At 49.8% G+C, this 17,307-nt stretch overlaps 5 protein-coding genes across 5 annotated transcripts; 1 reads left to right on the plus strand and 4 right to left on the minus strand.

Moving 5' to 3' along the window:
* Positions 1–3,235: 3,235 nt before the first annotated feature.
* Positions 3,236–5,517, minus strand: FSUBG_6445 (transcriptional regulatory PHO23; the record flags this gene model as incomplete). Its single annotated transcript, XM_036684644.1, has 2 exons — positions 3,236–3,303; positions 3,363–5,517. 2 exons carry the CDS (start codon positions 5,515–5,517, stop codon positions 3,236–3,238), a joined length of 2,223 nt encoding a protein of 740 aa, XP_036538014.1.
* A 959-nt stretch (positions 5,518–6,476) lies between these two features.
* Positions 6,477–7,674, minus strand: FSUBG_6446 (undecaprenyl diphosphate synthase; the record flags this gene model as incomplete). Its single annotated transcript, XM_036684645.1, has 3 exons — positions 6,477–7,086; positions 7,140–7,399; positions 7,453–7,674. The coding sequence occupies 3 exons, from the start codon at positions 7,672–7,674 to the stop codon at positions 6,477–6,479; spliced, it is 1,092 nt and encodes a 363-aa protein (XP_036538015.1).
* A 2,831-nt stretch (positions 7,675–10,505) lies between these two features.
* Positions 10,506–14,006, plus strand: FSUBG_6447 (glycoside hydrolase family 63; the record flags this gene model as incomplete). Its single annotated transcript, XM_036684646.1, has 8 exons — positions 10,506–10,633; positions 10,712–10,734; positions 10,791–10,908; positions 10,963–11,059; positions 11,205–11,796; positions 11,849–12,308; positions 12,364–13,608; positions 13,661–14,006. The coding sequence occupies 8 exons, from the start codon at positions 10,506–10,508 to the stop codon at positions 14,004–14,006; spliced, it is 3,009 nt and encodes a 1,002-aa protein (XP_036538016.1).
* A 659-nt stretch (positions 14,007–14,665) lies between these two features.
* On the minus strand, positions 14,666–15,709 carry FSUBG_6448 (ATP synthase F1 delta subunit; the record flags this gene model as incomplete). Its single annotated transcript, XM_036684647.1, has 4 exons — positions 14,666–14,779; positions 14,832–14,924; positions 15,075–15,386; positions 15,548–15,709. 4 exons carry the CDS (start codon positions 15,707–15,709, stop codon positions 14,666–14,668), a joined length of 681 nt encoding a protein of 226 aa, XP_036538017.1.
* Positions 15,710–16,208: 499 nt separating this feature from the next.
* FSUBG_6449 (maintenance-ploidy mob1) lies at positions 16,209–17,172 on the minus strand (the record flags this gene model as incomplete). The annotated part of the gene is made up of 4 exons (XM_036684648.1): positions 16,209–16,450; positions 16,503–16,636; positions 16,683–16,776; positions 16,833–17,172. The coding sequence occupies 4 exons, from the start codon at positions 17,170–17,172 to the stop codon at positions 16,209–16,211; spliced, it is 810 nt and encodes a 269-aa protein (XP_036538018.1).
* Positions 17,173–17,307: the final 135 nt, after the last annotated feature.

The raw sequence follows: 17,307 nt of genomic DNA on the forward strand, positions 1-17,307 counted from the left end.
GGCTTGTCTGTCACAGTCATTCATTACCTGGACTGTCACAGTCGATGCCATGTCCATCCATCATGAAATCTCGGTCAGTCAAGGATGAGTGTCGCAGCTCACCAAGTATCCATCCATTCTATCAAGAACTGCCCAATGATGAATTATTAGCGAGTAATGAGATGTCAAAAGCCGTTGCCGCTTAGAGATCCAATGTCCAAACAAAGAAAAGAATTTCGCTGCAACCGCTAATGCCGGATCGGCCTAAAAAAAAAAAAGAGAGAGAGAGAGAGGTGTGCCACTCACTCGATTGGATGAAACGAGTCGAGATTTGGTAATGAGAACGACCTCGCTGAGAAGCCAAGACTAACAGAAAAAATCAACTCCCAGCTGCCTTTTGCTTGTCCGTCTGCTAATTTTGTCCAACCTCGTCTTGGCAACAACACGTCAAATTGCACATCATCTTGCTGACCATCAGATGTTTCTACAGTACTGGCAGGTAGTCTTGTTTTTACCCCAAAATCTTGCATTGCGTCTTCATGTATTCCTTTGACGTATATGCTGTACAACTTGCAGCATGGAAGACCATGTCACTTATACGAACATGCACTTATAAACTCCGCGGACAAGGCTCCTCTATGCGAGACAACCTTTTCGTGAGCCAGCCAGTGGATTCTTACTACAGTTCAACGACAACCAAACGTAACGTAGCAAAACGTAATATAATGACATCCTTCGTCAGCGAATGGACAGCTGCACCTGCATAGTATAGGTAGAGTAATAGAAACAACACAACCCCGCCTTCGTTTCACAGGAATTGCATCAAAAAGCCCCAGATCTCGAAATGAATAAGTCACATATTGACAGATTCGCCGAGATCCTCGTGACCTAGAGAATGTCGGCCACGTCGGGAGTCCAGCAACACGATTCGGCAATGGCCTTTGCTAAGCATGCGTTTCTTCTAGACCCCCCAAGCTAGAAGCCCCAAGAACGACACTTTGGTGGGAAAAAAGGACATTACTATAGCGTACAGTGGCCACTCAGGTCACAAGGGCAGTCTTAAAACAGCAGAGTTTGAGGCGCTGCACGTCCTCTGTACGAAAAGAGTATCTTCGCCTCAAGATACCTTACCCGCTTTGCACCGCCGGCTTATTACCACTCCCAATCGTATCGTACAACGCCGCACTCATGCTCGAACTGTCTCGAGAGACAGAGCCCGCCAGAGAAGACAAATTTGAGAGAATTTGAAAACGCTAATGATCTGTAAAAGAGAGGCATTTCCTTCGAGAACCGGCAAAGATGCCGGTCCCCAGATTTCAGATCCTCTAGAAGGGTTCTTTTCAAGTAAACATTACCCTCTCGGGTGGGCATCGTCGTTACCGGCACCCCGTTTCCTCCGGCCCTAGTCGACGCCAACTGGAGCTTAAACATGCCAGGCCGAGACCGACCACGGAGACGAACACCGACTCCAGCCGCCGAGGGGACCAGACGTGTCAGCCGGGGTCCTTTTTCAGTGGTAACAGAGACCGCAAATGCTAAGCACAGACAGCCAAGAAACATACCACGTTCCTGAATCACGCTGACCATGATATGCCATAGCACGACCAGCATCCTGGCAACATGCGATTCAGCTGTTGCACGTGCCTCATAGTGTCTGACCTACCTTAGGTAGATGAGATTGCTCAGCTCGTCCCCGGAATATCGTGTAATTAAGCTACTGTGCATATCGGCTGTTTCTCCAGATGACATAGAATAGACACCGCCTCATCAAACATGCACTCCGGACTGAGGCCCCTGAATACCTGTTGAATGCCAGCCGAGATGGCCATCATACAAAAAAGGAGGTTCACAATGCCACCATTGTGCAACTTGTGCGACTCCATTGCAGGTCCTCGGAGTCATAATCGGATTTCGGCACCATCGTCAAGACTTTCTAAATCTGTGTTTGATTACGAATATATCATCATGAGAGTGTAATAACGTGATCTCCTCTCCGCGCCAGCGGACTCGGAGCGCGGCCGTGACACCTCCAGCTTATAAGCGCCGTGTACATAAGGTACCTACCCGCAGCCGCACCCCCCGGAGCCTATCACCGAAGGTAAAAGGGAGAAGACGGGAGCAGACAAAAAAACACACCGGCCATTAAAAAGAGGGACAGATTTACCCCGGATTTTCCTCAACGTCATGACCTAGATCTGCCTGTCACTTTCACTTTCCATCACTCTTCCAACGCATCACTTGACTCCCACTGTCTCTCTGACTAATAACCAAGCCTCTTCCAAATTCCGAACCCCGGAACCTCCATCTCCGCGTGACATTGTTGAGCTCGAAACCTTTCTAAACACCTTCTCTTCTCTCTTCTCGTCTCTTCTCTCCCCTTACTTTCCTTACATAGCCTAGTTCCTTGCTCCTCAACAAGTTGCAGATCCTAGCTTCGCTACCGCGCACAAGGAGCACTTGCAAGCCTTACACCACCAGAATAATAGAAGCTCCCCCTTGTCGCCCTCTGCCGTTGGCCAATGCCTCAAGCTACCCCTTGCACTCTGGCGGCTCGGAAAATCAATTACCTAACATTTTGCTCTTAGCGGTCTGCATCGTGAACCTCGTGACCATGGCTGGGCCACCCTCGAACCTTGGTGTCAAGCTCGGCCGGGGTGGCTGTAATCTCAGCACTGAGCACAACCTAACCACCATCAGCTCCAGCCCAAACATCGTGACTTTTGCCCCCGGCTCCTCTCTTCTCCTCTCCTCATCCGGTCGTCACTAAAACGTTTCAAGCAAGTGCTTCCATTGGTCAAATCCAACGGTGTATTCATTCCACCCAGGCCGGGGTCAATGTAAGTAATGCAATGCAATGTACACCCCTCAAACTCCCCCGCATTTTGCCCCTGGCTCTCCATCCATATTCGTACCTTGGCCTGCTCACCATAACATAATGCTTTCTATAGAATTGAGAATAACACCTGGACGTATAGTCCCAGTCCCTGTACAGCATCTGCGCTTCCAGATGAGAACTTGATAACATAACCCTCGGTTCAACAAACCCTCCCTCAACCATTTGAGAACACCAGAAACAAAGAACGGGTACTGTATGGCCGCGTCCACCGCCATCCCAAGAAACAAAGGAAACGCCGTATGTGTCCGTCGTATGCATTTGCCCATTCAGTCCATGGGCGGTGCAATTCGTTTTAGAACCAATCGTGGATTTCAAAATGAGGCCATCGTGACTCGCGTCACGCAAATGTCGCCTGACCCTTTATCGACCAGTGGCCTTTCTACCTCCCGCTTTGAGGCGTTCCTTGCAGTCCTCGCAATACCATTTCGCTACACCAAGTTAGCGTTTGATTCCTTTGATAGTTCAGTCCTCTTTTGCAACAACTTACCTGTTGATGTTGGTGCAACCTTCAGTCCAACGCACTCCAGATGGAACCATTCGCGAGGACATTCAGCAGCATCGCAAGCTACCATCTCGCCGTAGGACACCCCATTGCAGTAACAGTATGTTGGCTCGTCTGCATCAACGTCACCGTCATCTTCGTCGCCTTGCATGCTGCTGTTCGTATCTTCTTCGGCCAGTTGAGCAGCAACAGCTGCGTGAATGGTAGGTGCAGCTTTCTTCTGATTTTTCTTTCCAGTACCAGTCCCGTCATTGTTCCTCGATGAGCGTGCTCGGGGCTGCACTGCTTCTTGGAACGTTGCCAATGCTGGCGTTGATGGTTTACTGGCGCGCCCACTCTTTGTTGTAACCGTGGCCGCTTGTGGAACTGGTGGTAGTGATTCGCTCTTGCGATCATTCTCCTCCGGCTTTTTGGTATCCTTCTTGGTGCCAGTCGTAGCAGCGGCGGTGGTTGCGGCTGTAGTGGTAGTTGAGATGGTGGCAGTGGTGGTAGGTGTAGGGACCGGAGGCGCTGATACAGTCTCTGTTTTCTCGGCTTCCTTCTTAGGATTTTCGGTCTTGATCGGTGCATTCGTCTCCTTTGGAGTTTTGGGCTCAGCACCGTTGCGAAGCGCACTAGCTGCTGGAGCAACAACGGCTGGCGTGCTAGCTGCATTACCATTGGGTTTATTAGAAGCCGATGATGTCGGCCTTGCCTTGTTGCTATCCGTATTTACAGTTTGTATTGAGTTCTGTCGCGAACGAGTCCGAGCCGGGTTTGGAGTAGGAACCGGTACTGGTGATGCGCGAACAGGGGGTAGCTTTGGCTCAGGTAGCTCGGTGATGACGGGCGACGAGTTGACCGAATTGGATAAACCAGTTACGCCGTTTCTGCTACAGATCACCATGTTAGAACCTGTCTTTAGAGCATCTCCTCCGGATTCTGGGACATACCTCTTCTTGGACTGGCCGCTTCCTGAAGGAAGAGCTTTTCTCTTCTTAGGTGCCTCGGGTGCGGGAGTTGCTCTAGGACTTGTTGTCTTTGCCTTCGGTGCAGCATTTCCAAAAACCGAGCTCATTGCACGCTCTGTTGTTGTCGCAGCAGCACCATTAGTCGTCTTTTCAACTTTGCGTCGCTTCTGTGGCGGGTTCCCATTGTTCGTCGCAGCCGTAGAAATACCCAGTCCAACATTAGCTATTTCCGTTGCTGTCGCTGTCTTCCGCGATTTGGCTGTCTTCTTTGGAGCTTCAGGCTTGTGTTTGCCATCATGGTCGTCTCCCTCCGAATCGTGGTTATGGGCATTAGAGTGGTTATGATTATTGTTATGGTTCCTTGAATTCTTCTTTGCTTGTACAGCCTGCTTTCGAGCATCGCTTCTAGCGGCTGCCTCGTCAGCAAGGGCCTGCGCAGCTGCAGATATGGCTGCGGCACCGTCGCGCCGTGTTCGGTCGACGTGAGAGGCCTTGGAGAAGCGATTTTCAGGATATGCCCAATGTGTAGTGCTTCCCCATTTGGCCTCGTCACTGAATTCGCCTTCTAGGTGAGGCCAGACATCTTCAATCCGAGTGAGCTGGGCTTGGAGGGCCTCGTTGGCTGTCGAGATAACGTGGTTCTTTTCTTCGAGCGAAACAAGCATTTCCTGGATCTTGAGCGCGGTCTGGCGAAAGAGGTGACGACGAGGAAGATTGGATGGGTCGAAAACAGCATCCCTGTTCGATTCATCGACTGGAGGTACGCTCTGGACGCTATTGTTGAATGCAATACCACTTGAGCTATTCTGCGCACTCATAGGCGCCGAACCAGGAGCATTGGCGCTGGATGCCTCGTTGTTCGGACGTGTCTCGGAAACAGGAGCTTTGGTGGCAGCTTCAACGAGTCGGAAGAGCTGATCCTCGGGGGTGAAAAGTTTGGCATCAACCTCCTTGAGGAGGGTAAAATGCCGAACAAGTTCTTTTGGGAGTGCAGTAATGGCATCGGCAAAGTGTGTAATCGCAGGGAAAATGTCGATGGGTTGCTCGGCACCACCGATTGAGTCTCTGCCAGCACCACCAGAACGACCCAAGTTCGCGATGCTTCGCGGAGGGTTCGTACGAGTCTGACGGACGGGCTGCGACCGGCGGTGCGACGAGGTCTCCCCCGCGGGCGCCTTGGCCGACTTCATGGTGGAAGACGCGAAAGAGTAGAGAGGACTGAGTCGGCTCGGTTGATCAGTTCGAGATTAGACGGCGGGACAAAGCTGGCGGCAGGAAGTTTGAATCAAGAGAGAGGTATGATGTGGACGGGAAGTAAATAGGCAAGTAACAGTTGGTATCGGCCAGGTAGAAAACAAAAGGTTAGGTCATTTTGCGCGCTGGTGCCATAAGTGGTGAGAAGAATCTGTGTATAATGAGGAGGGGGGAAAAAGAGAGCACGCGTAGTAGCAGAAACGAAAGCGGGATGGGATATGGTTTGGATGGGCTGGCCGTCTGTCTTGCACTCCCATTCGATTTTGGAGACTCAGCGCTGCGAATGCCGTGGCGCCCACTGTACCGCTGTAACTCCAGGGGGGTACAGAGACTCACAGGACCCGACCCACAGCCCTGGAGTCTGGAGACACCAGCCCCCGATGACGGAGTACCTTAACCTTTAAACAAAAAAGGCACATGCGACTGAGTTCAATGTTGACTTTGAACCAAATTAGTCTCTCTCCTCGTTAGCAATTACGTCAAATTCAAAGACAAACCCTCTGCCTTCCACAATCCCAATTCTCTGTGTGAATACAATGTTCAAGTCTTTTGCGGTCAATCAGATAGTTAGTGATCACGGAGGAATATCCTACACCGCGTGGGGTATCAATCTCGATACCCATTTCGTCATAACCTCACATCCATTAGTGATGAAATATCTGTTTAAAGAACCAATTTAGAATCAGTGTAGAGCCAACGCAAACAAGCTTATCTTGTACAGACTAAGGAAATGGTATTATGAGCGTATTAAAGTCTATCGCTCACTGACCCTAGCAAAACTAACACCAAAAATCTTCAAATTCGCACGCCTTTCTCAAACCATCCCAAGACTGCTTATGATGAAAGCTGTTTGGCTTTTCTACCAAACCGGGGTATCACTGCCACCAGAATCAAATCACGCTGTAACAGACGGAGACCGAGCCACTGCCTCATCGCGATCCTTCTGCTTCTGCCTCCATTGCCACTCGAGCAAAATCCAGATGAAGTCCTTGAGGTCGAAGTCAGGCCACAAAGTATCGATGAAGAAGATCTGTGTATCCTGATGGCATTGCCAAAGCATGAAGTCACTGAGGCGCTCCACTCCGCTAGTTCGTACAAAGATATCTAGGGGCGGGTCGTTTGCAGTGTACATGTGCTTGTCCAAGGTCTCGGCTGTAATTGTTTCGGGGTTTGGTAAGCCCGAAAGGCTGGCAGCGCTGTTTCTTGCGCGCAGACGAGGAGGGGGGGAGTCAGGTTGCAGTGTAGGTGATGAGGAATCTCCATCGCTGTCCTTCTTGGCATCATCTCCATCTAATGGTTCGACCTCTTCGGGGAGGACATCCGGGATTGTAGGTAGCCCCTCGCGACCGTCCAGCTGGCGCGAAAGGATTTTCTGTCGAATTCGAGATGGGGAGAAGGGCGTGCTTCGAGGAGGTGTGGGAGCGAGAAACTCTTGCACTGTTGATTTCACTGCGGATGTGATCTCGGCTCGCGAGGTGTATGGGAAGCAAATGTTCAGAACGGCCCTGAATAATACGCGTTAGCAATTGGTACGTTCCTCCAGATACAATGGACTGACTTGTTGTTGTGTTTGGTTCTCGCGACAGCCTTGTCGACCACTTCAAGAACATCAGGTCGGATCATGTCGCGCTGACCCAAGACGCGCACACGGGCACCGTAACGGTCGAGGATATGGCCATATTTTGTTAGCTGCTCCAGCTTGATCTTGGCCAGCTCCATCAGACCCTCCACTTCGTATTTTGGTCGATTAAAGTTCTCAATACTGAAGGCGTATACAGTCACTACTTTGACTCCGGACTTGTAGCAAATTTCCATGATCTAGATATTGCACGTCAGCACGTCACACAATTGCGGGATTGCGGATAACATACCCTAGCCAGCGCCTCAAATCCTCGGTGATGACCTTCTACGGTCTCCATTCTATGATTTCGAGCATATCGTCGGTTGCCGTCCATCTCAAAAGAAACATGTTGGGGAATAGGACCTTGCTTGAGGGCGCCAATGAGCAGTTCGCGGAGCTGGCGCATAGCCCATTCTCCAGGCGGAGATTCGACAATTACCCTCCGGAGAAATGATGATATAGCGTCAGACATTGTATTCTTTTTGTGTCCGAGACTTAATTTTGGAGAATAATCAAGGAAAGAAAAAAACTGTCGGGTGGAATAGTGAACGTGTTATCGAGCGTCGCTAGCTTAATTCAGATGGATGTACAACCTATCTAGGCGGTATGAGACGGAATTCGGAATTCGAGAGGAGCTTATGAAAATGGTATAATTGAGAACCAGCTTTAATGATAGATATGGGAAACCGATCGCCAAATGGCGAATAAACGAAGGTGACGACGAATTGACGAGACAGCCACGAAGCCTATGGTGGCGGAGTAGGCATCTGACGATGGGATGAGGCTTGTTGAGGCGAGGCGTAGGATGGCTACGTTTGGAACAGGTTGGCATAAGCTTGGCGATTTTTTAAGCAGGGCAGCTCTTCTGCACCTAGGCCTTTGGGTGCCACCAGGGATGGGATGGTCCTGGTCCAATGATTTCTCTCTCGACACAGGTGGCTTAACGTCATTTTCAGGAACAGGCGCTGTGTCGTTTATAACGGCAAAGCGAATGTTTACCACAATGCTATTGCAATTAACCGTGGTCTGAGGTCCAACAAGGATCGGAGTTTTCGGGAGAGAAGTCATCATGAGTTGCTTAAGGGAAGCAAGAAAACTCAGGACCTTGACCCGAAGCCATAAAAATATTCAGGTAAATCTAGCCTAAGCTTAGGGGACTCCTTGTTACGTTTATTCTGACACCCTATATCCAGGTACGATGTTTTCTTGCTCCTGAGGGTTAGGTGATTCAGCCCCTAGCAGGGGATCATGAGAGATCGTGTTAGTGGATTGCCTACCCTGGAACCTCGAGATTTTGATGTCGTTCCGAAATTGAGTTCGTTTCCATGTGATGTATTCGGGAATAAACATCCATTTGAAAATCTGTTTGGTTCTGTCATAAATATCGATGAGGCTGGAGCTGTGGCTACGACATCTGTATCCAGTAACGGAATACATAGGTTCAATCACAAGGTGTTTTTGCTACCCTCGACTTCATCCAATGCCTCTCTCTGTGCCTAGTATAGGTAGAAACTGAGCAATTGCATGCTCCCTTTCTCGTTTAGATAATATAAGTCGCAGTGGTTGTGCCTCAACTTCTCAATACAGGGTATTCGGTAACACAAAGCAGTGTAGGTAGTAGCGAATGAAACACATAGAGATTTATGATCACACCTAGAGTTGGGTTGCTACATTTGCTTTGAGCCCGTCAGTAAGACGGTCGCCCATAATTCAATCAAAAGTCGAGGAGGTAACATGATAAGTCCGTCATCTCAAAGAAAGCTGCTCTCCGGAAAAGCAATCATCTCATCAGGCCCTAACACGTTGACAATATCATCAATTTTCTTGATAGTGAGTTAGAATTGTCCGTACTCATAGCAAAGGTTTAATTGCCATGACTTTACAACAAATCTCAATTGGGAACAGGCAGCACATTCATGTAGTTTATATGCTGTCTTAGACGTTGTGTTTGTTGTTGTTATTATGATGTGACCCATATCGATGGCAGGGAACGGATCTCCAACATACTCACATCTGCAGCTGGGCAACACGTATGTATGGGGCACAAGTTTGGAGAAGACAAGGATAAGACAAGAGAATCCTGACCTTCCCCAGCCAAGATTTCCCCAGCTGGGTAAACCGAAAAAAACTCTATCCGCGTCCTATTGGTATCTCTTGATTTTGTAGATTTTATCGATTTCCCTTGACTCGAGTCTACCAAAAACAGGACCTGTCATATTCTGTTTTCATGAGAGAACATGGTCCAGAACCTTGATTCTGACAACAGAGCTCAACCTTTTTTTCCTTGCTGGAAATACGTCATTACCGCATTAAAAAACCTCAGGAAGCTTTTTAGCGTTGCGGCTTAGGTACTATGAAACGCCACCATGCAAACGCCATGCTTCACCGGCATGTAGAAGCTGTCTCTGCAGTGAACGCTTCATGACTCTCGTATAGGAGAAATTATGTGTAACATGACAAGATTGTTTCTCTCTTGTGTATCGTGCAGTGTTTCTCTTGTTGACGGAGCATTCCCATGTCAGAGAAAACCGCAATGCTCTCATCTAACTGTGAGCCCGCCGAGTGATGGCCGATGGTGTTCTCGGTGGAGTTGAAGAGCCAGGTCCATGTCTAACCGCCTGTTGCTAACCGTAGAGTTCAATGTCACTCTACTGCAAGAGCTGGCAGATCTAGTACCGATTCAGAGACAAATACCCATGTTTGGAGAACGGCGGAGGATATGCAGCGGCCGCTGATACAATCGGTTGGTCAGCGATCCTCGTATGTGCTATCCTTGGGTTATCAGTGAAGCCAGGAACAAAAAACCAACTTCAACGAGATAGGAGGAAGCCACAATAGACAGCAAAGACGGCCAAACTAGTCCAAGCCTCAGGCACAACCGAGACTATCGTTCTTGATCCTACCCACCATCGTCGATCCCGTGTGTCTTGTCTGTCTCGCTTTTTTGGTAGGGTGTAGGTAGACTAAGGACTAACGTTGAGAGAGCTGTTTTTCTTACTTGGTCTCTTTTCTTCTAACCTCTCACCTCCTCCTCCTCCTCTTCCTCCTCCTCCTCCTCTTCATCCTCTTCTCTTCATCCTCTTCTCTTCATCCTATTCTCACCAGAGGAGACTTACCTACACTCCTGAAGCTTCTCGTCATCGTCCTTCATCTTTTACTTTGTTATTCTTCCCCTCTCCGCTTCCCCACACGCTCCAATTGACCTCATCATCCCCCACCAAAGTAAACCGTTGCTACCCCTCGTCGATCGTCGCCCGTGCTTCCCGCCCCTCGTTGAGCTCCCATTGAGCTTCATTCTGAGCCATGGTTGTCCATGATGGTCACGAGTACCTCACCGAGGAAGAGAGACGCCTCAAGGAGGATCGCGATCGCACCAAGTACTGGAAGAAATGGGGCCCTTACGTTGCTGAGAGACAATGGGCTACAGGCACGTGATTCTGACAGTGGTCAACCAGGACCAGTCATGATAAGTCAATTGCTAACCAACGCAAAGTCCGAGAGGATTATAGTCACGATGGAGACGCCTGGAGTCGTAAGTTACCATTTTTAATGTCGCATCTCATCACCGGCACTAACCAGCTTCCTCAGACTTCCCTCACGACCACGCTCGATCGCGCGCATTCCGTTGGGGTGAAGACGGTATCGCTGGTGTCTGCGATACCCACGGCTACCAAAACATTGGCTTCAGCTTCTGGAACGAGGAAGAGTTAGTTCATTGTCGCTGTAGTGTTATGAACCACGACTGCTAATGAGTCTGCAGTGAATTCCTCAAAGAGCGTCTCTTTGGCCTCTCAAATCCCCAGGGCAACCATGGCGAGAGTGTAAAAGAGGCTCACTTCCACGTCGATAATACTCCTGTCAGTCATCTTCGCATTTCACTTTCACTCAATTGGCCTGCTAACGATTTGACTAGACTGTAATCCGCCCACTTTCCCAAACTCACTCTAAGCTGACTAGTCATGATAGCACTCGTATATGAAATTCCTTTACAAATATCCACAGAAAAAGTTCCCTTACAAAGACTTGATCGACGAAAACGCTCGACGAGGAAAGGAAGATAAAGAGTACCAGATCACTGATACCGGCGTCTTCGACGAGGACCGATACTGGGACATCTTCATCGAGACCGCGAAAGAGACCGATGACCCCGATGAGATCCTCTTCCGAGTTACTGCCTGGAACCGAGGCCCGGATCCTGCACCTCTTCACATCATCCCCCAGGTTTGGTTCCGTAATACCTGGAGCTGGGGCCGAGAGCCAGAGGAGAAGAAGCCTTCAATTCAATACGTCGACGAGAATGTGGCCAAGTCTAACCACTGGAACTTGGGTGAGCGACACTTCCTGTGCTCCCCTTCACCCGGCGTTGGTTCCAGTGGCGACGATGTGATGCCCCAATTCATGTTCACTGAAAACGATACCAATTTCAAGGCTCTCTATGACCAAAAGAACAAGCAACCCTATGTCAAGGATGCGTTCCACCGATACATCGTCGACGGAGAGAAGGAAGCTGTCAACCCTGCCAAGACTGGCACAAAATGTGCTGCATGGTTCAACTTTAACGAAGATGGCGGTGTCAACCCTGGCGAATGTGCTGGTAAGTACTATGGATTTCAGGCTGCAGAATTTGTAACTAACTCCTGATTTAGTCGTTCGATTTCGCTTTACCAGGAGAGACGACAACTACCTCGACGAGGAAGACTTCGATGATGTTATTGAGACCCGTAAGGAGGAGGCCGACGAGTTCTACTACAGACTCAGTCCTCTTCCCATGGCAGATGATTTGCGCAACATCCAGCGACAAGCCTTCTCCGGCATGATGTGGACTAAGCAACATTATCACTTCATCTGGGATCACTGGGCGAATGGTGATCCTACCATGCCACCTCCTCCAGCTTCTCGGAAAGACATCAGAAACTCGGCCTGGAAACACATGCACTGCGACGACATTCTGTCCATGCCCGATTCATGGGAGTATCCTTTCTTTGCTGCTTGGGATAGTGCCTTTCACTGTATTCCGTTGGCCATGATTGACCCGGACTTTGCCAAGAAGCAGCTTGATTTGTTCACTCGAGAGTGGTACTGTCATCCCAACGGACAGTTGCCGGCGTAAGTGACTAAATCTGCTTGATCCCCAGAACATCTTGTGCTAATATGTCTCCAGATATGAATGGAACTTTGGTGACGTGAATCCCCCAGTTCATGCATGGGCGACTTTCAGAACGTTCAAGATTGAGCGCAAGATGTATGGTCGTCAGGACTTGGACTTCCTAGAGCGCGTATTCCAGAAGCTACTCCTCAACTTCACCTGGTGGGTGAATCGTAAGGATACCGATGGCAAGAACGTGTTCGAAGGGGGTTTCTTGGGTCTAGACAACATTGGCTTGTTCAATCGTTCAGAGCCTCTGCCCACTGGCGGTGTCCTAGAGCAAGCCGACAGTACTGGATGGATGGCGTTCTACTGTCTCTCTATGCTCAACATTGCTCTTGAGCTGGCCAAGCATCGCCGAATCTACGAGGACATCGCATCCAAGTTCTTCGAGCACTTTATCTTCATTAGTGATGCGATGACCTTCAGAACCGGCCACAAGGACGAAAAGTCTCTATGGAATGAGGAGGATGGCTTCTACTATGATGCTATTTCCTGGGGCGGCCCCTGGATCCAGCAACTGCCCGTGCGATCGCTTGTGGGATTGATCCCTCTTTATGCGACCATTACTCTGGAACCAGAGTTGATCAACAGGCTCCCTTCTTTCAAGAAGAGAGTTGACTGGTTCATTGAGAACCGATGCGATCTCGCTGAGCGAAACATGGCCAGTATCCGAAAGCGAGGTAAAGGCAACCGTATTCTGTTGTCCATCGTGAGCAAGGACCGATTGGAGAAGATCCTCAAGCGCATGCTCGACGAGGATGAGTTCTTCAGTGACCACGGTATTCGCTCACTCTCAAAGTTTCACAAGGAGAACCCATTCTCAATGGACGTGAACGGCCAGAAGTTCTGTGTTGGATACGTGCCAGGTGACTCAGATAGTGGTCTGTTTGGCGGCAACAGTAACTGGAGAGGACCTATTTGGCTCTGCGTCAACTTCCTGCTTGTGGAATCTCTCCAGCGGTTCTTCCTCTTCTACGGACCAGACTTCCAGGTCGAGTGCCCGACTGGTAGTGGCGATTACATGCACCTGGGCAAGGTATCTGAAGAGATTCAGCACCGCTTGCAGCACCTCTTCGCCCGTACCGATGACGGAAGACGTAGCATCAACGGCGGTGATGATCGTCTTGACTTTGATGAGCACTGGAAGGATTACCTTTGGTTCCACGAATTCTTTGATGGTGATGACGGCCGTGGTCTGGGAGCTACTCACCAGTGTGGATGGACTGGACTAATTGCTCGCATGATTCATGATACTGGGTATGTTATGTGTATTCTTCTGGTGATGAACAAGTTTGCTAACATTTTATAGCGTCAACTGCCGTCTTCCTCATACTCCTCGTACGCCTTCGGTTGCAATGGGCCACTACTTCGATGATGTCTTCCATCGAAGCGTCGAGACAGGTGTTCCTCACTCTGGTATGCCTCGCATCAGGCGGTCGTCCACAGCCCGGTCCATTGGTGCCCGCAGTGACTTTGACGATGATACTCGCTCTGTGACCAACTCGATCTATCACGATGATCCGGATCGAGCCAGGGAGCGCACTGAAGCGGATGCTCACATGCACAGCTACGTTTCTGAGCAGCTTGAGAGGTACAAAGATGACAAGAAGGATGGCAACTATGAGCATGATGACGAGTTCGAGACCAAAGCATAAGAGACTTGCACGGTTACTGGGTGAATTGAAAGATTGGTGCTGTCAAGAGGAAGGAATAGGTAATTGGGCGTTTTCAAAAGCAGTCATGGCCAATTGTGCCGTGTTCTGGAGTAGCAAAGCATCCTGAGTTTATGGGCTTAGACATATCATTCAGCAATCCAAATAGTCATGATACAGTAGAGTTCTTCTCTCGTATTGTTGTTGTCTGTGATGTATATTCAACGACGTCACACTATAGCGGTAGATGATAAATATGTTCAAGTCACTGAAACCAGTTGTTTCATTGGGTGAAAACTTCGATTATGTGTGAGCTCGTCTCCCAAGTCTCAGATTCATCGGGTTTCTATTCTTTTTACAACAGACAGACAAACCGAAAGTCATCACGCCGAACAAAGAGAATTCAATTGGGGAACTGCTTTATTGCATGCCCTGTTCACACCCTCCTACACTATTCTTTCCATCGACGCTCTCCCCATTCTTCTCCTCCAGCCCAGGGATACAACAGCAAATGGGCTTGGAGGACTCATAAAGAAACAGGCGGAAGAGAAGCCACAGAAGCCGACGGGGAAGCCGCTTAGAGCCAGTATTGCGTGGTGATGAATCCCACGAGACGAGGCAAAGAAGATACTAAATAGAGTTTGTATACTATGTTGGTGGTTTTACAGAGAGTCCGAGAGGAGCTTGTTCATCTTGGCGATGCGGGAAGAGACGCTGAGGTCGATGGTTCGGTCACCGATCTCAACGACGAGTCCACCAACAATCTCGGGGTTAACCTGAAGGAGGGGTTAGGAGTTGAGTCGTGGTGATGGTATGGTCTAGACATACCTCATTGGTGACCTTGAGCTTCTGGCCCTGGCTGACGTAGGCAGACTTGGAGACGGCAGTCTCCAATCGGTTGAGGGTTCGCTTGTCGAGAGCCTAGAGACGACAAGGTCAGTCCATTGTCCTTTACGTTCCATGCCATGATATCCATCTGTTCATCCATCCTTGTCATATGCCTAATATCGATATGCTGTGACGTAGCTTCCCACTTCCAACCCATGTCGATTCGTATATCCCCAAACGTACCTGGGCGCTGGTAACAGTGAGCTCGACCTCACCGCGGGCGGCAGAGATGATGGAAGAGAACTTCTCGACAACACCGGGGATAAGTCCAAGTCTGTTGTTCTCGGCGAGGGTGGCGAGGAAGTTCTTGACGGTCTCGTCCTTGGCGTTGATCTGCTTCTCGAGCTCCTGGACGATGGCCTTCTTGTCGGCCACGGTGAGGGTAGGGGCGGACAGGATGGCGGCGAGCTTGGGGTCCTTCTCGAGGAGAGCGCCGAGTCTGTTCAGGGCATCGGCAGCGGCGTCGATGCTCGAGGTCTTGACGGCGGCAGTGTACTAAATTGACGCAAAAGAAAAAATTGCGTGTCAGCGACGACGCGATTCCAATTGAGGTTTCTGTGCCATGACGAGGGGAGTGCAATTGGCCTACGAAGCCAATTGACACATGAAAGGTTCGAGGTACGGTGATTTCTTCATTGTAGGTGGTGCATTATTACCAGAGCAGTAGCATATGTGCCATCAACGCCGAAGACGGAAATCGGGGGCTTGACTTCGGTCGAGGCAGCGGCAGCGAAGGATCGGACGGGGGCGGCTCGGAGGGCGAGGGCTCGCTGAGGAGCGGCGACTCGGGCGGCGCGGAGAACCTGTCGCGAGAACATGACGGCGGCTGCTTTGACGAGGAGGAGGACAAGGAGGAGGCAGATAACAAGAAGGGTGTGATGGATGATGTTCGGCTTCAATTCACTTGGAGGTTGTTGCTAGCCTGGGGTCTCGGCAATTTTCGGGCGCTCGATGCCTTACGTCCGTTCCAGGCATCCACTTTCTGATTACATAACTCAACATCAAACATCAAATATCAAACATTTCCATTGCAACTCTTGGCTCTTGAGTTTCTATCAGAGAAGGCCAAGGGGTTTATGGGATACTGGAATAAATGACTTTCTGTTCCCTCAGGACTCATTCTTGTTAATGCACATGCAAGCTACTATAGTGCGGAACCCCCCAATGGCACAGAACGAACTAACAACCTACTCCCCTATCAATCATGATCATACAGCCAAACAGCTTCTTACACTCTAGAACCTTTCCTCAAACGCCCGAAACTCCCAATTGCTAAGTGTCAGTACCTGTACCAGTTCCTTCACCCTCAAACTTCTCCTAGTCGCTCTTGAGCATGCTGTCCACCAGATCACCAAGAGGACCCCAGTAATCTCTACCACTCGCCAGGCCGTGCTCATCAACAAACAGCACGTACTGCTTGAAGCTCGTGTTGAGGTGCGGTTCGAGACCGAGCTCACGAATCACGGGGTAGTGGTGGCAGTAGATGTGTGCATATACACGGTACATGCGTTTGAAGATCTGGCGAACCAGCGCTGGGAATGATTTGGGGAAGGGCACGCCTGGTGACTATTAGTGCAAGTCCCCGAGACTATGATACGATCCAATGCTTACCGATCTTGCTGGGCAAGACTTGTTCGTTGTCAATATTCGCCTGCACCCATGACATGAGTTGCTCAATGTATGCTGGCGCAGGCATCTTGGTTGGACGTTTGTAGTTCTCATTGTCTTGCCACAAATACTCGAACCTAGTCCTGTCAGTTTCTGAGTTGTCCTTGACTCAGGGAATCTTACTCATCAGTAGCCTTCATTTCAGGGCATGACTGTGGTGAGCAGAACTCGGTAATGGCACCATAGAGAAGGTTGATCTGGTTATAGAAGTCCACCACTGAGCCATCAAATTAGCCATGCCTCCTCACAAAAGAACAACTTTCGTAAACTCACTGTTGACAGCTAACCATTCGTTCTCATCCTCGCCTTCTGGAAGCTTGACAACCTTGCGCAGGCTGCCACCGCCGAGCGTCACCTCAGCGTATTGTCGCAACTGATAACTGGCCGAGCCGCCCTTGCCCACGCGCGGGCGGAACTGGTTTCTCGTCCGCTGGTTACTATTCACCAAAGTTCCCGGGTTAGTCAGTGTCAACTCATCCACAAACATCAGAGGTTCTCCAGATAGGGAGACGGGTATAATGGTCGTCTCCAACTGCTGCATCGTCAAGAGCGACTTCGGGTTCAAGTATCGAAACATGCTGGCGGTGTGCGGCGGCGAACACGGGGACTCCATGGTCAAGGCGTTTGGGAATAATGCAGAGAGACTAACACGGTAGTTAAGAAGGCTTGAGCCATTGTAAGCAGCGATTTCGACGAGGTCTCAAAAGGTCGAGTTGCGATGCTATTGCATTCCAGCGGTTAGCGGGGC

Source organism: Fusarium subglutinans (assembly GCF_013396075.1).
Source record: "Fusarium subglutinans strain NRRL 66333 chromosome Unknown NRRL66333_c0000067, whole genome shotgun sequence".
NCBI classification, from domain to species: Eukaryota; Fungi; Ascomycota; class Sordariomycetes; order Hypocreales; family Nectriaceae; genus Fusarium; species Fusarium subglutinans.